The 16,179-nt window shown below is 47.4% G+C and overlaps 1 protein-coding gene across 1 annotated transcript in view; it reads left to right on the forward strand.

Annotated features, from left to right (window-relative positions):
- PLCH2 (phospholipase C eta 2) overlaps nt 1-16,179 on the forward strand; it is a gene marked incomplete at its 3' end in the record, with an annotated part of 135,966 nt that overhangs the window by 76,460 nt on the left and 43,327 nt on the right. Inside the window, exon 9 of the mRNA XM_015410927.1 lies at nt 7,965-8,072. Within this exon, the coding sequence (XP_015266413.1) occupies nt 7,965-8,072 (108 nt within the window). The remainder of the gene's footprint in view (nt 1-7,964; nt 8,073-16,179) is intronic.

Consider the following 16,179-nt stretch of genomic DNA (forward strand, 5'->3'; position numbering starts at 1 on the left):
GTTCCCCTGGCACCCATGCTCTTAACACTCACTTTTGCTTTTGTAACTTTGCCTGCTTTGCACATCTGGCTTCCACCAAGGAAGACTCTGCAAAGAAAGGCACTCGCAGTCACAAACAACCTTTGCTTCTCACTTGCCTTGACAGTTCCTTGCTGGGGTTGCCATAAATCAGTTGCAACTTGAGTGTCCTTATGTAATAGCCACCCTACTTAGATTCTTCTTTGACTCAGCTGCAAGAGGGCTAAGTTCTTTGGTGGAATTGGTGTTTGTATCATCAGAAAGATCATAACATGTGTAAAACTCAGTAGTGTTTGCAGCTGAACCAGGACAGCAGGGTGTGTGTGCCAGTTTGGCGCCCCTAAGGGCCGGCACGCTCTAGGCAAGCTCCTAGTTCGCCTAGTGAGTGAGCCGGCTCTGGGAACCACCTGTGTGGATTTCTGGCCACATGCTACCACACAGGAGCAGTGTTCCCTCTAAGCTGAGTTAGTGTGAGCTACCTCACAGTCTTTTAGCCTCCGGCTCACACATTTTTGTCTCAGCTCAGGAAGGAGGGCTCCAGAGCAAACTAACTTATGCAGCAGCCAAATCGCTCGCTCACAACTTTAATGCCAGGAGCTCACAAAGTAGAATCTTTGCTCACAAGACTCCAAAGCTTAGAGGGAGCATTGCACAGGAGCCTTTTTCACACACGCCCTGGTCATGGGGGACATAATATATGAATTAGCTTTTTCAGTAGATGGCTAGGATAGTAACCATACAGCGTAGGTAGAACTGGGAGATTAAGGTAAACAGGCACGAAATGGAAGTCGCCAGTTCAAATTTCATATAAGACAGGAAGTATCCCATTGGTCTTGAACGAGCAGCGGGTTTCCCCCCATCCATCCGTTGGGGAAATGAAATCCTCTTGCCTCACAGTCTCGCTGCTGAATTTCTTGAATTTTATTTACTTGCTATCTTATTCTTCCTCTAAGGATTTCAGTGCAGCGTCTATCTATCATCTCTGTCTTCTCTATCTATCACATTTTCACCATATCCTTCCCCCAAGGAGGTCTGGGTGCTATTTGTGGTTCTCTTCTTCGCTATTTTAGGGGTTGCAGTGGCTTAGAGGTTAAGATGCTGAGCTGCAGACTGGAGGGTCTGTAGTTCAGCAGTTCGAGACCTGAGTGCTGGGTGATGGAGTGAGCTCCCGTCTCTGGCCCCAGCTCCTGCCAACCTAGCAGTTCGAAAGCAAGAAATTGCAAATAGATAAATAGGTACCGCTTCAGTGGGAAGGTTGCAGCGTTCCATGCACCTCGGCATTTAGTCATGCCGGCCACATGACCACAGAGAAGTCTTCGGACAGCGCTGGCTCTTCGGATTGGAAACGGAGATGAGCACCGCAACCCTAGAGTCGGATTCGACTGGCTTTCAAGCAAGGGAAACATTTACCTTTTACTCTTCCCTATTTTATCCTCAAAACAACCTTGTTGGGGAAGTTAGGTCGAGCAAGAGAGTGACTGGTCTAAGGCCGTCCAGTGAGCACTGAGGGAGGGTATGAACCCAGCATTCTGGCCACTACACTGGCTGCCAGTGGCCATGGTGTCCAGGGGTCATTTCGTAGAAAAAGAGGTGCAGGAGCTCATTACCATAACTCGTTAGCATAACTTATTTGCATATGGCCACACCCACTGGTATCACCAGAGGTGCGTCAGAAAGCAACACCCACCGCCCAGGCTCCACTGGACTGTTTTGGATTGCTAGCTATTGTGGGGGGGGGGGCGTGCGGATCTGTCCTCGCAGAGGAGGGAGAGCTTGTACCTGAAGGTGGGCAGGGGGCGGCGGCTCTGCAACTTACCTGGCTACTTCTTGCTCTGACTGAGGGCTGCTGAGAGCAGGGGGTGGGGCTTGTTGCATGTGCCCGCCCCCTGGGCTCCTTACTGCCGGAGCTCCGCTCCTGTGCGCTCCTGCAGGAAATGACCCCTGGTGGTGTCTCATCGTCATGGCCCACCCCCAGGGTTATCCTTGCAAGAACCCTGAGGAGGGGGTTGGACTGAAAGAAAGTGAGTAGCCCAGTATTACCCAGTGGACATCACAGTAGAGCAAGGAGTTGAACCGAAGACTCCCGAATTCTAGTGCCAACCATTCTGCCACGCTGGCTTGCGTGCTGAACTTTTGCTTCATATTCTACATGGCACCTGGCTGCCTTCCACACTTCAGCTCATTTTCTCCAAATGGTTCTCATCCGCGATGCCTCTGCCATTACCGCTGGACATTTATAGATGATAGAATTCTAAAAGGCTGGAGATCAATGCGGCTTTTTTCAAGCCCCTGCGTTCTGTGCTTAAAGCAATTCGTTTTGATGGAGCTTTGATAAGCACCTGGGATCCTTTCCTCTCAACCGATAAGCGGTCCTCTTAGTAGACGAAGCAGCAGCCCTTCGATCTAACCCTTTTAGGATTCTCGGATGGAGATTATCAGTCGATATATATCCGCTTGTCTGGCTTAGAAGCCCTCCGTTTGGATCGCAGCTGGAATGAGAGTAACCTGGACCTTCGGCAAAAGTTTAGCCGTTTGCGATGTGGTGGTAGATTAACTACATGAGTATTTCTTGGCTCCCAAGATGGGCAGCTGTAGACATCTGTTCAACTAGTGGTATCCTTGCACATAGGGTTGGCACACACAGTGGATAAGTAAAAGCTGCCCCTTGTCTGTACCACTTCAATGGGAAATACCAAGTATAATACCCACGCTAGGGTTGCCAGCAGTGTTTCCTCTAAGCTGAGTCAGTGTGAGCTAGCTCACAGTTGTTTAGCCTCCGGCTCACACGTTTTTGTCTTGGTTCAGGAAGGATGGCTCCAGGGCAAACGAATTTAGGCAGTCGCCAAATCACTCACTCACAACTTTAATGCCAATAGCTCCTAACGTAAAAATTTTGCTCACAAGACTCCACAGCTTAGAGGGAGCATTGGTTGCCAGGTACTCCTGGCCACCGGCAGGGTGTCGAGAGTCGGGTTGCTAGCTCCATAAGAATTTAAGAACATAAGAGATGCCAATGTTGGATCAGGCCAAAGGCCCATCCAGTCCAAAACTCTGTGTCACACAGTGGCCAGAAATACCAGGTGCCATCAGGAGGTCCACCAGTGGGGCCAGGACATTAGAAGCCCTCCCACTGTTGACCCCCCCCCCAAGCACCAAGAAGACAGAGCATCACTTGCCCCAGAGTCCCTATCTATACCTTGTGGCTAATAGCCACTGATGGACCTCTTACTTCCTCTTATCTGTTCTAACCTGACCGCTCAGCAATTTCATGGAGTGTCCACGAGTTCTTGTATTGTGAGAAAGGGAGAAAAGTACCTGTTTGTCTACCTGTTCTTTCCCATGCATAATCTTATAAACCTCAATCATGTCACCCCTCAGTCGTAGTTTCTCCAAGCTAAAGACCCCTAAGCGCCTTAACCTTTTCTCATAGGGAAAGTGTTGCAACCCCTTTATCATTCGAGTTGCCCTTTTCTGCACTTTTTCCAAAGCTATAATATCCTTTTTAAGGTGTGGTGACCAGAATTGCACACAGTATTCCAAATGAGGTCGCACCATTGATTTATTTAGGGGCATTATGATATTGGCTGATCTGTTTTCAATATCCTTCCTAATAATCCCCAGCATAGCATTTGCCTTCTTTATTGCAGTCACACACTGTCTCGACATTTTCAGCGAGTTATCTACTACAACTCTCTCTTGATCAGTCTCTGCCAGTTCAGACCCCATCAACGTGTATTTATATTTAGGATTTTTGGCTCCAATGTGCATCACCTTGCACTTGGCCACATTGAACCCCATTTGCCATGTTGATGCCCACTCGCCCATCTTTGACAGATCCCTTTGGAGTGCCTCACAATCCTCACTGGTTTTCACCACCCTGAACAACTTTGTATCATCCGCAAATTTAGCCACTTCACTGCTTTCTCCCAACTCCCACCTCCAGGTTAGAGAACTCCTGGAAATTTAAGGGCAGAGCCTGGGGAGGACCGGGACCTCAGTGGAGTACAGTGCCATAGAATCCACCCTATAATGCTTCCATTTTCTGCAGGGGAACTGATCTCTGAAGTCTGGAGACAAGGCGTAATTCTAGGGGATTCTCAGGTTCCACCTGGAAGCTGGCATCCATAACCCATGGATATGCATTCTCCTCACTTTTTGTATTAGAAAACTCCTCTCTTGCTGGGGTCAGGGGGATCACAACAAGACAAAAACAAAATTTAAAAACCATGATGATCAATCAATGAAAAACACTTAAACAGCAGCTAGAACGTGTAAAAACAAGTTTGTAAAAAAAGGAAAGCAGAAATAAAGACTGTGCGATAAAAAAACATGCAGCACAAACCATGTAAAAGCATAAACTCAGCAAGCAATTAGAAGCAGGATGAAAAACCAGTAGACCAAGGGATAGATACATGCATATGCTGCCTCCCTCAGGAACAGGAGTTCTTGTCTATTCTTTTTCCAGACATGCCTGTTTTCACTGTCAGAAAGTTGGAGTTCCCCAATGAACATTTGAGATGTTTTTAGATGTAGGTTGGAACCCTGGTTAAGGAAAATGTGCCTGAACCCATGCTTATTGGGGTCATGCATGGGCCTCCCTCCTTCTCACATCCAAAATAGGTTCTAATTCCCATTACTCATCATGACCCATTACAGGAGTGCACATGAACCAGAGTTAGCTTTTCACCCTTAACTGGGTCCCTAAACCTAGCATTCATTAAACCCAACAACCACAGGGTCGGGAGAAACGGCTGCCCTGGGGTGGGGAAATGCAAACTCTCTCGTCCGCATGGCAGCCATCCAGGCTTCACTGTGATCTTTCCCAAAACTTTGTAGCAAATATTTTTTTAGAAAGATTGAAATCCCAGGAGGTGCATGAGCACATCACAGTGCCGTAAGGGAGCAGGAAAAGCTTTCCAGCAGCACTGAACCCGGGCCTATAACCCGTCTGGAAATGTAATGCTTAAAAGCTCTCTGGCTAATAACTGCTTGCCAAAGCTACCTCTTCAGTACTTTTCTAAAAGGGTCAAAGGGCTTCAACGTCCTGAGACAAGCATGATCTGAGCAGGCAGAGGGTGAAGACCGTTTGGTATTTAAAAAGTCAAACCTGTTCATTGTAAAAGGTTAAATTAGTTGCTGTGGCATTTTTAAAAAAGCAGAAAAAACTTATACAAGGGGTCAAGCAGATGACAGTAGCACATTGCAAATGTTTCTGTGCCATATTTCTAGGCCAGGTTCACAGCCGACATACAAAGAGTTTCTGTTTTTGGACTATGGCTTAAGCCACGTGACCGCCAACTTTGTGCTGAAGAAGGGGCCCACCAAGAAATCTTTGTGATGATGTGAACTACCTCAGCCTGAGACCCTGGAGAGCTGCTGCCGATCAGCTTAGAGAAGACTGACCTCAGCCAAAGGCAGCTCAATGGGTTCAAGTAGGGGTTCAGCCATATTGACTGCCCTCTGGGAGAGCTCCAAGCATTTCTAGCAGCCATTTTGTTCACAGCAAAGGTTGATTGTTCTAGTTTTTTCCTTCTCTGTAGCCCCTTCACTGAAGGCCGAGTGCCGAAGAATAGATTATTTTGAACTATGGTGCTGGAGAAGACTCTTGAGAGCCCCTTGGACTGCAAGAAGATCAAATCAGTCAATCCTAAAAGAAATCAACCCTGACTGTTCCCTGGAAGGCCAGATCATGAAACTGAAGCTCAAATACTTTGGCCACCCAATGAGAAGGGAGCACTCACTGGAGAAGACCCTGATGCTGGGAAAGATTGAAGGTCAAAGAAGACGGGGACGGCAAAGGATGAGATGGTTAGACAGTGTCATAGATGCAATGAACATGAAGTTGAGCCAACTTCAGAGGACAGCGGAAGACAGGAGGGCCTGGCGTGATCTGGTCCATGGGGTCGCGAAGAGTCGGACTCGACTGTGCGACTGAACAACAAAAGCCCCCTCTCCACAGGGAGGCAAATGTTTGGGTTTCAGGAGGATTGAAATCTTAATGTTTTGATAAGCTGGGAAACAGGTTATTTTTGGTCAATGAAAGAAGGACCATTAGACTGCGACCAGAGAAATCCGTACTTGCCATGACTTTGGGTCACACCTCTCTCAGCCTAACCTACCTGACAGGGATGTTGAGAGGGGATTTGGCTCAGTGTAGAGCGTCTGCTTGGCATGCAGAAGGTCCCAGGTTCAATCCCCGGCCTCTCCATTTAGGAAGGGGTTCAGGAGTTGGTGACATGAAAGAAGACCTTTCTGCCTGACACACTGGAGAGCCACTGCCAATCTGAGTAGACAATACTGACTGCGATGGACCAAGGGTCTGATTCAGTAGCAGGCAGCTTCATGTGTTCAGAGAAAAAAAGAAGAGGAGATTGGATTTATACCCCACCCTTCACTTCGAGTCTCAGAGCGGCTTACAAACTCCTTTCCCTTCCCCTCCCCACAACAGACACCCTGTGAGGTAGGTGGGGCTGAGAGAGCTCTGACAAAAACTGCTCTTTTTCAAGAACAGCTGTGCCAAAACTATGGCTTGCCCAAGGTCATCCAGCAGCTGCAAGTGGAGGAGTGGGGAATCAAACCTGGTTCTCCCAGATTAGAGTCCGCGCACTTAACCACGACACCATACTGGCAGAGGAGGGAAGATCCATGTAAACTGAATGGCTTAGAGGAAGGACGACCTGAAAAATGCACTAAACAAGTAGTAAAGACGATGAGAGCACCATCCCTCTGGTGGACCAGTGGGCCATTCATTTGTATCAAGGCCCAGAAGAGGGAACGTTTGCAAAAAGCGTAACTAGGGACTTTTGGGGATCTTAGAATGTTCCAACATGAAACCGAATCCCTCATTTCAGACATCTGTGAACAGGTTTCTGTCAGACAAAGGAAAGAGCTTTCTCTCCCCCGCCAAGCTGTAAATGATACAACTTCACCAAATTTATAATGAAAGTGAGATAAAATATTTCCTCCAGCTCAAGTTCATTGTTCTGTGACATTGAACAAGGAGGCAGCTGCTTGAGACGCTACAGGCATCGTCAGCCAAGGCTGCGTGTCGGCGGGATCAAGACATATAAACCATCTATTAGATATAAAATAAGGAATTATATAAAGGGTAATATTTAAAATTGATCATGTGAGAAATTGTGATCGAAGGCAGCGGCTGTGCGACGATGATATTTCCTTGTTTGGCATAATAGCATTTATGTCTGACAAATATGCCTCCTCTCTACGTGCCTTTTGAAAATGATTACAGTTTTTCGCAGCCTCACCAGAGATTGGGGGGGGGGAACCCTACATTATCCTCTTGGCATTTCTAGCCTTCAGATGTATTTATCTGGTATGTGTGTATGTTTAGACACGCACATATATTCTCTCTCTCTCTCTCTCTCACACACACACTCACTCTCTCTCTCTCACACACACACACACACACACTAAAAATAAAAGGTTGGGGCCTCCTGCTATAAAGGTTTCCATGCTCCTCCATGGGCAACCTGTTTTGCAACTGGAAGTACATCTCTAGTTTTTGTTTCACTTTTCTGGCACAACATCCCTGCCATCCCTTCCGTGAACGACATATGCCTTCTGCATTGCAGAAGGTCATTTTTTGATCCAGCCGATGATTTTGACACTTCCCTTTGACAAAACAATTAATGTGCATTGGAACACAATAATGCAAAGTTCATTACAATATAACTGCAGCTGTAATTCTATGGATTTGGTCACAATCTGCATTCTAGCAGAAGGGGTAAGCGAGCCCTCCTTGAGCAGAAGGGTGCGTTCCATGAGTGAAAGGTCGCCTTTGGAGTCTAACTGGTCATATTGATATTTATATTGTGTGGTTCCTGCAAAGGAAAGAGAACAGCTACGCAGGGTTGTGTATTGATTCCTTCCCCCCACCACCCCTGTTTGTGCTTCTTTGTCAACTTAATGAAGCCTTTGCCTTCCAGGGGAAGAAGCTTCCAGCCAACATTAGTGAAGACGCAGAGGAAGGCGAAGTGTCAGATGAGGACAGCGCCGACGAGATTGATGATGACTGTAAACTGATGAACGGAGATGTAAGTATCAGAAAGGAGCCAGGGAAGCGGAATGCAAAAATGGATGGAATACAGATTTATGAGTGCCCCAATTGTTTTGAATAACCTCTGTCTGTATTAAAGCTCAGGTGAAGAGAGCATGCTCCATCCCAACCAGGTTTTTTTGGGGGGTAGGGATCTTCCATTCAGAGTAAAGGCAGGAGGCATTGCCTTCACTCTGAACTGACTTTGTGACATCATCGCATACCAAATCTAATTGTTTAGCATGGTGATTACTCTGAATTAGCCTTGTGGCACCATTAATGTAGCCCAATCTGGCTGTCGGCAAAGTATAGCCCTCTCACTCTGTGTGGGATGGATCTGCAGCGTTGTCATAGAGGCAATTCTGATTGGCTACGTTGCCACCCATTCAGAGTGAGGGCAGCAATCGTTATTGCCTTCACTCTGGCTATTATGGTATCATCATGTTCGACACATGGCATCTGGTTGACTAGAATTATTTAAGGAAGGGGAAAGAAAATAATAGTACTAGTACAGCAGCAAAGAGGGAAATGGAAAGTGAAAACATGGGGTGGGGGAGTTGTAGGCCTCCCTCCCAACAGCTCCTTTTTGCCTTAGAAGGTTTATTCACAAAAAATGTAAATTCAGTACACCTCTCATCCTATGTATGCATGAAAGCTGGGCTCTTCCACATTCTCATTTTTGTTGCTTGTGTGTCCCTATTGCTTGGGGGGGGGGCTTCTTTTCCACACATGTTTTGCTCCCTCTAGTGTTCAATTCAATATTACACTGCTGTATGTCCAGCATGAAAACCTGTAGTTTAAATCTTCAGGGAGATGTGGCAGACATACAGTGATGTAATAGCGAATGGACCACTAGAGGGAAAGAAACAAATGCAGAAAAATACCTGAAGCCATAGGGGTACAGAAGCAATTAAATGGCTGAGCAGTCAGGTTAGAACAGATAAAAGGAAGTACTTCTTCACCCAAAGAGTGATTGACACTGCCACAGGAGGTGGTGGCGGCTACAAGCATGGACGGTTTCGAGAGGGGATTAGATAAGCATATGGAGCAGAGGTCCATCAATGGCTATGAGCCACAAGGTATAGATAGGAACTCTCAGTCTGGGGCAAGTGATGCTCTGTATGGGGGGGCAACAGAGGGAGGACTTCTAGTGTCCTGGCCCCACTGGTGGACCTCCTGACAGCACCTGGTATGTTTGGCCACTGTGTGACAGAGTGTTGGACTGGATGGGCCATTGGCCTGATCCAACACTGGTTTCTCCTATGTTCTTATGAAGAGCCCGCTGTTATCTCTGTACATGAAAATGCTAGATCATACCTTTAGGGTTATGAAGAATCAGGACATAGGGTAGGTCTACAGATACAGGAGCAGGCTTCATTACCCAGCGTCTGGGGCCCTCTTGGCAAGGAGGGGGCAATACGTTTTGATGCTTGCCCGCAAGGGAAGCCATGGCAGGGTCACGTAAAAAAAAAGAAGAAGCAGAGTTGCACTTATGTTTTGTTCTAAACAGTTTCTGTTCCATTCTCCCCCCCCCCTTGAGAGACCTTTCAAAAAAGAGAGAAGACTCAACAGTGGGGTTAAGTGATCCATGACAGCATAACAGCAGAAACTTTCCTGTATCAAAACGACCATACTCTTGGTGCATAATTGAACCTATTTAAATGGTTTTGCTACGGCAGTTGTTGTGGCTGGGTGTTTTTCCCCCCCTTTCACATTAAAAATCAGACATTTCAAAGCCAGGAAATTTCAGTCTACAGTATACATACTAAATAGGTCGAAATGTGTATTTTATGACACGACAGCATCCAGAATATATATGAGGTCTGCAAGCTTGCTTTATTAAAAAGGGGGGGGGTAAAGATGTTTTGTTGTGAGCCCATGATCAGCCCATGATCAGCACTCAGAAAATATGGTTCAGAAACATGTGAGAATTGTGTCACTTGGCAAATCGTAAATGGCAGTGTCCTCCAAATCTGGCTGGCTTCTCTTTAAGAGATCAAAATGGTGTCTTGGGGGTTCTTCGGTATCTTGGTTCGCAATTTGGTGTATATGCTTTTTTTGGGGGGGGGAACTATTTTCTAATACTATGACCCCACCATCTCCTCCCCTTTAGCATAAGAATGTTGGCTAAAGCCAGGGCTATTTTTGGGCAGGAACGCACAGGAACGAAGTTCCGGCTGGCTCCCGAGTTGGAACTCATTAGCATAATAGGCCACACCCAACAGCAGAAATTCATTAGGATTGGCTACATTAGGGGTGTGTAGCCTAATATGCAAAGGGTTCCTGCTACAAAAAAAGCCCTGGGTTTTGACGACAGACAAGGTAAACAGAATAAGAAGCAAAAGGTGGGTGTGGCTGGATGACCACACTTCTGGTAACACGGGGGTGTGGCCTAATAGGCTAATGAGCTGCTCTCAGGGTGTGGCCTAATATGCTAATGAGTTTCTGATGTCGGGGGTGGCCTATTATGCTAATGAGTTCCTGCTGGGCTTTTTCTACAAAAAAAGCCCTGGCTAAAGCAAACATTTCAGGATGGTTTTGCAGGGGTGGACAAACTCGCTTCACGTAACAGCCACACGGAATAAACGTCCGATGTTTGAGAGCCGCAAGACATGGACAAATATCACACACGTGTTTTTATGGGAAAATATGCAAATTTTCTTTTCGTGAACATTAAATTAGACTGTGTGAAAGATCCTCACGCAGCTCCCGAGCTGCAGTTTGGCCACCCCTGGTTTAGAGGGACTCCTGTTTGGGCCACATCTCTGAGTCATCTGGGGGTGCCAGCCTCCATGTGTGGATAGGAGGGACCTCAGTGGGGTACCACACCATGTAGTCCACCCCCCCCAAAGCAACCATTTTCTCCGAGGGAACTGATCTCTGTCATCTGGGGGATCTCCAGGCCCCACCTGGAGCTTGGCATCCCCAAATCACACCCTCTTCCTGTGAGCCCAACAGAGAGGGAGAAAGAGGGCAGGAGAGCAAGCTCAGTGGCTTCTCAGTCTCCTTGTCTTTGCTTCTTCACCCTCTCCCCAAATAACTGTTGAGTCGGCAGCGGTGCTGGAAGTAGGGTTGGCAGCCCTGGGTTGGGAAATACCTGGAGATCTGGGGGCGGAGCCTGAGGAGGGCAGGGTTTGGGGAGGGGAGGGACCTCAGCAGGGTATAAGGCCATTGACTCCACCCTCCAAAGCTGCCATGTTCTCTAGGGGAACTGATCTCTGTTGTCTGGAAATCAGTTGTTAAGAACAGAAGAACAGAAGAGAAGCCAATGTTGGATCAGGCCAACGGCCCAGCCAGTCCAACACCCTGTCACACAGTGGCCAAAAATACCAGGGGCCATCAGGAGGTCCATCAATTGAAGTGGGAGATCTCCAGGCACCACCTGGAGGGTGGCAACCCTAGGTGGAGGAGCAGTCGGACCACCGGCCTACCATCCGTTGGTTTTTTAAGGAGGGCACTGAAGGCCTTTTGCCTAAGGGCCGCCCCCAAGACTTGGAGTTGTTCTTACAGATAAGCCTCCTTTAAGATTTCACAAATCTCTTATTCCCCCCCCCTCCCCACTCATTGATCCACTCACTAAATGCAGTGTTTGGTGCTTTTTCTGCTAGTAAAGGTGTTCGGAGTACAAAGCATCTTAATCTTTTGTTTCCTTAGGCGCGCAAGCTTTTGATTCCTCCCTGCCCTTTAAAAGCCGCACACGCTGCGCCGGTTTGCCAGTTCCTTTAATCTTCCGGCACGCGCGGTGGGTGCTGCTTTCTAGGCAAACGTAAGACAAACGATGCCTCTAAAATATCTTCTTTGAAGCAGGTGGCCTCAGAGGTGATGGGTATCTGGCCCTCCCCTAATTCTCATCAGACTTTATCTTTTGTTCTCACATTTCTCACTACAAATTGTGTGAGAGTTCGGGCCGCATAAACTATTGAGCAGGATCAAGCCATCGCAGAGCAGTAAAAGAATTCTTGGGCTTGTCCCACTGTAGGACTTGCAGTTAGGGAATCCACAGGTTTGAACATTCCCCCGTAGGGATTATTTTGACATTTTCACGGCTGCTGTTTCAGTTCCATCACGATTGCATGACTCAAACCAACAAGTGTTCACTTTCCCATTTCTCGGCACCAAAACGTTCTTGTAAAATGTTATGCAACTTCAACATTATTTATGCAGCAGGACATCAGCATTATATATGATACATAATGTATAAATTGTGTATGAAAGCTGTATCACAGCTATACACAATAGAAACCTACCAAACCATCACGCAAAGGGGAGAACTACCAAATCACAAAAATATAAGTGACTATAAAAAGAAATAAAACAGGGGAGATGTGAACATAAGAACATAAGAGATGCCAATGTTGGATCAGGCCAAAGGCCCATCCAGTCCAACACTCTGTCACACAGTGGCCAGAAATACCAGGTGCCATCAGAAGGTCCACCAGTGGGGCCAGGATATTAGAAGCCCTCCCACTGTTGACCCCCCCAAGCACCAAGAAGACAGAGCATCATTTGCCCCAGAGCCCCTATCTATACCTTGTGGCTAATAGCCACTGATGGACCTCTGCTCCATATGGTTATCTAATTCCCTTTTGAAGCCGTCCATGCTTGTAGCCGCCACCACTTCCCGTGACAGTGAATTCCAAGTGTTAATCACTCTTTGGGTGAAGAAGTACTTCCTTTTATCCGTTCTAAAAAATCAGTTGTTTTTTTTTTAAATGTGCTGATCTCTACTGACCTGCATTCAAATAGACAAACCCATCCTTACTTGCCCATTGCTAGCTGGCTGGTCAGGGAACAGGATTTAGCTTTGATGTTTTCCAGGTGCATTACTTTTCTGTGTTGAACAGCAGTTACTTTGTTTAGAAGATTGTCCCGAATTTTGTGGTTTTAATGAGAAAGTTCCACTTTCCATCACGTTCTCTCCCAGCTCTGGACTTAACCAGTGCCATCTTTTCCCGTGACCTTTCTAATGAAATCGAATAGAACATTTTAAAAACTTTGAAGAGAGCCAGTGTGATCTAGTGGTTAAGAGTCCTGGACTCGTATCTGGGAGACCCGGGTTTGAATCCCCACTCATGCCATGGAAGCTGGCTAGGTGACCTTGGGCCAGCTGCCCTCTCTCAGCCTGACCTACCTCACTGGGTTGTTGTGAGGTCAAAATGGAGGTGAGGAGAAGGATGGAAGCCACTTCTGGTATCCATAGGGGGGGAAGAAGAAGAAGAGGAGGAGGAGGAGGAGGAGGAGGAGGAGGAGATTGGATTTATACCCCACCCTTTACTCAGAGTCTCAGAGCGGCTTACAAACTCCTTTCCCTCCCCCTCCCCACAACAGACACCCTGTGAGGTAGGTGGGGCTGAGAGAACTCTTTCAAGAACTGCCCTTTCAAGGACAGCTCTGACAGAACTATGGCTTGCCCAAGGTCATCCAGCAGGTGCGAGTGGAGGAGTGGGGAATCAAACCCGGTTCTCTCAGATTAGAGTCCACGCACTTAACCACTGGCAGGAACAAGTGAGTGAAATAAATAAATATAGTCGTTGCCTGCTTTACCATCAACTGCATGAAAGAAACAAACAGCGACAAAAGAAATGGGTGAAAGAACAAAAAGAAATGAACGGTGTTCGAAGGATGCTGGTTTGGGAGGTGGGGAGGTGGAGGAGCCTTCAGAGATGCAAATTCCGTTAATAACCTCTGCAGCTTGAAACGGTACAGTCCAGGAAAAGCTATAACATCAGTTCTGATGAACTGATAAAATGGCTCTTTGAGGAACACCTGCTGAGACGTCTTCTGCGGAACCCACAAGCGGGCCTTTAAAATCAGCTTTGAGGGGATTGTTTTCTCTGCTCCCCCCCCAACCAGCTACCTTTTGTGATGTTCGCTACTCCCTTTGATGGCTTTTTCTCCCTTTCTTGCCTCTCCATCCCACCTTTTTGAAGTGGAAGGTACGGTATGAGCAGTTTGTCGGTGGTAGAATTTAGCCTTGCTTAGCTGTAGAAACAATGAAGCAAACTTGTTGCGTTACCAAACCACGGCTGTGTGGGGGAGGGCGTCGGGTGTGGGGGGACTCCAACACCACTGAGGTGCCATACATTTTGTATATTAGAGACTAAATATTGAGGGCCCCAAACACATAAAGTCCCAATTAGTTCATCAGCCCAGGCCACAGTGTGCGGTAAAGAGGTTCCTTGGTTCAAACCCCGACATCTTGGATGCAATGGGAGCATTTAATGTATTGTTTTATTATTTATTTATTTATTTTCCATATTTATACCCCGCCCTCCCCAGTGGGCTCAGGGCGGCTTACAGAGGCAAGACAACTTGCCATAATAAAACAATAATATACATAACGATTTAAAACATGTACTACATCTTAAAATCTTAATTAAACAAAGTGCTCAGTGCCATTCATAATCTAAGGATGACGGATCGTATGTCCAAAGTTCCAAGAAGACGGCAGAGGCTTCTTCCATACTGGGTGTTTCATCGGGACCTCAGGGCGGTGGTAGTATAGTAGGGGCGGCGGCTCCTACTCAAAAGCCTGGTGGAAGAGCTCCGTCTTGCAGGCCCTGCAGAACTGCACAAGATCCCGCAGGGCCCTGATCTCCCCTGGGAGCTCATTCCACCAGGTAGGAGCAGCCACCGAAAAAGCCCTGGCCCTTATAGCGGCTAGTTTGACATCCTTGGGGCCCGGGATGACTAATAAATTTTGGGCCCCTGACCGTAGTGCTCTTGGGGAACATACGGGGAAAGGCGGTCCTTCAGGTAGGTTGGACCCTGGCCATGTAGGGCTTTATAGGTAACGACCAGCACTTTGAAGTGTTTGGGGCCCCCAGAGTCCTCCCCAAGCGCCTCAGGCCCTGCAACTGATACACAGTATGAAGACTCTGTATTGCCCAGTGCTGGAATAAACCCTAGGAAACAGGCTTTCTATCCTTGCCTGGTCAACAGACTAGATTCTTCTACCTATTTATTAAAAATCATTACGGTCCCACCCGGTGTGCAGAGCCAGTGAGTGTCGCGGATGTGGTTAGAGTATCGGAGAAGACCCAAATCTCCACTAACCCGGAGAGGGATCCTAGCACGGTCTACTGAGAATCGTACTCGGGTCTGTTTGTCGGGGCTTACTGCTAGGAAAACAGGGCTGCCAGGCCTCCAGCTATAGCAAAAGGCCCTCTGCCAGCAGCAGTGTCATGAGAGAAAAAAATTAACACTATTGTGTGTGCCACTCTTCGACCCCGATCACACGCAGAATTTGCCACGGGATACTCACAAATGCCGGCCGGATTTTACTGGTGTGATCAAACGGACACAACTGGCCAGCGTCCCGCACCCACTGGCAACCTGTAGCAGTCAGCCAAAGAAGTGGAGTTTAAAAGTACCCGTGAAAGTCCACTCTCAAATGGTTTGCGACGGGCTGCAGACGGACTTGCTCTGTGTGATCACTCCAGCGTGCTCCTTTTGCCTCTGTGCTTCCTCATTGGAGCGCACCGGAAATACGCGCCCACGGGAAGAAACCTGGTACACCGCCATCGCGTCTGATCGCCTCAGGGTGGGTCAAATTGCGATGGCGCAAATAGCCACGCCTCCCCCCCTGCGTTATCCGGCACGTGTGACCGGGGCCTTCATAGAGTTTACAGTGATTCCTAGAACTACCCTAAATCACTTCCAGATTTTCCCCGGAGGTGACAGCGTTGTGGCTCCCCCATATCCCCTCCCCCAACCAGAGGCTGACAAGAATGGCCTGGCAACCCGATAGGAAAATATTGGTAGGATGGCACCATTAGTGACCTTCGAACAGTCATTCATTATCACATACCTCACAGGATTGTTGTGAGGATAAAATGGAGATAACCATGCGAGCCGCCCTGAGCTTATCAGAAGAAAAGCAAGATAAAAACAGGATTGGTAAATGGACCTTCAGGGCAGGTCACAACACATTTCAACAACTCAAGCCATCAAAATTACACTTTTGAAAACAAGACAGAGCCAAGAAGTCGCTTATTCTCCTAATGACAATGTAAAACCATCAGTGTTCGACCAGCATTAAAACTGTCAGCGGTCAAAAATCAGCATCCTTGCAAGACACGCACACCCCCAAAATTATACAGCTG

Source organism: Gekko japonicus, unplaced genomic scaffold, assembly GCF_001447785.1.
Source record: "Gekko japonicus isolate JY-2015 unplaced genomic scaffold, Gekko_japonicus_V1.1 scaffold220, whole genome shotgun sequence".
NCBI lineage: Eukaryota > Metazoa > Chordata > Lepidosauria > Squamata > Gekkonidae > Gekko > Gekko japonicus.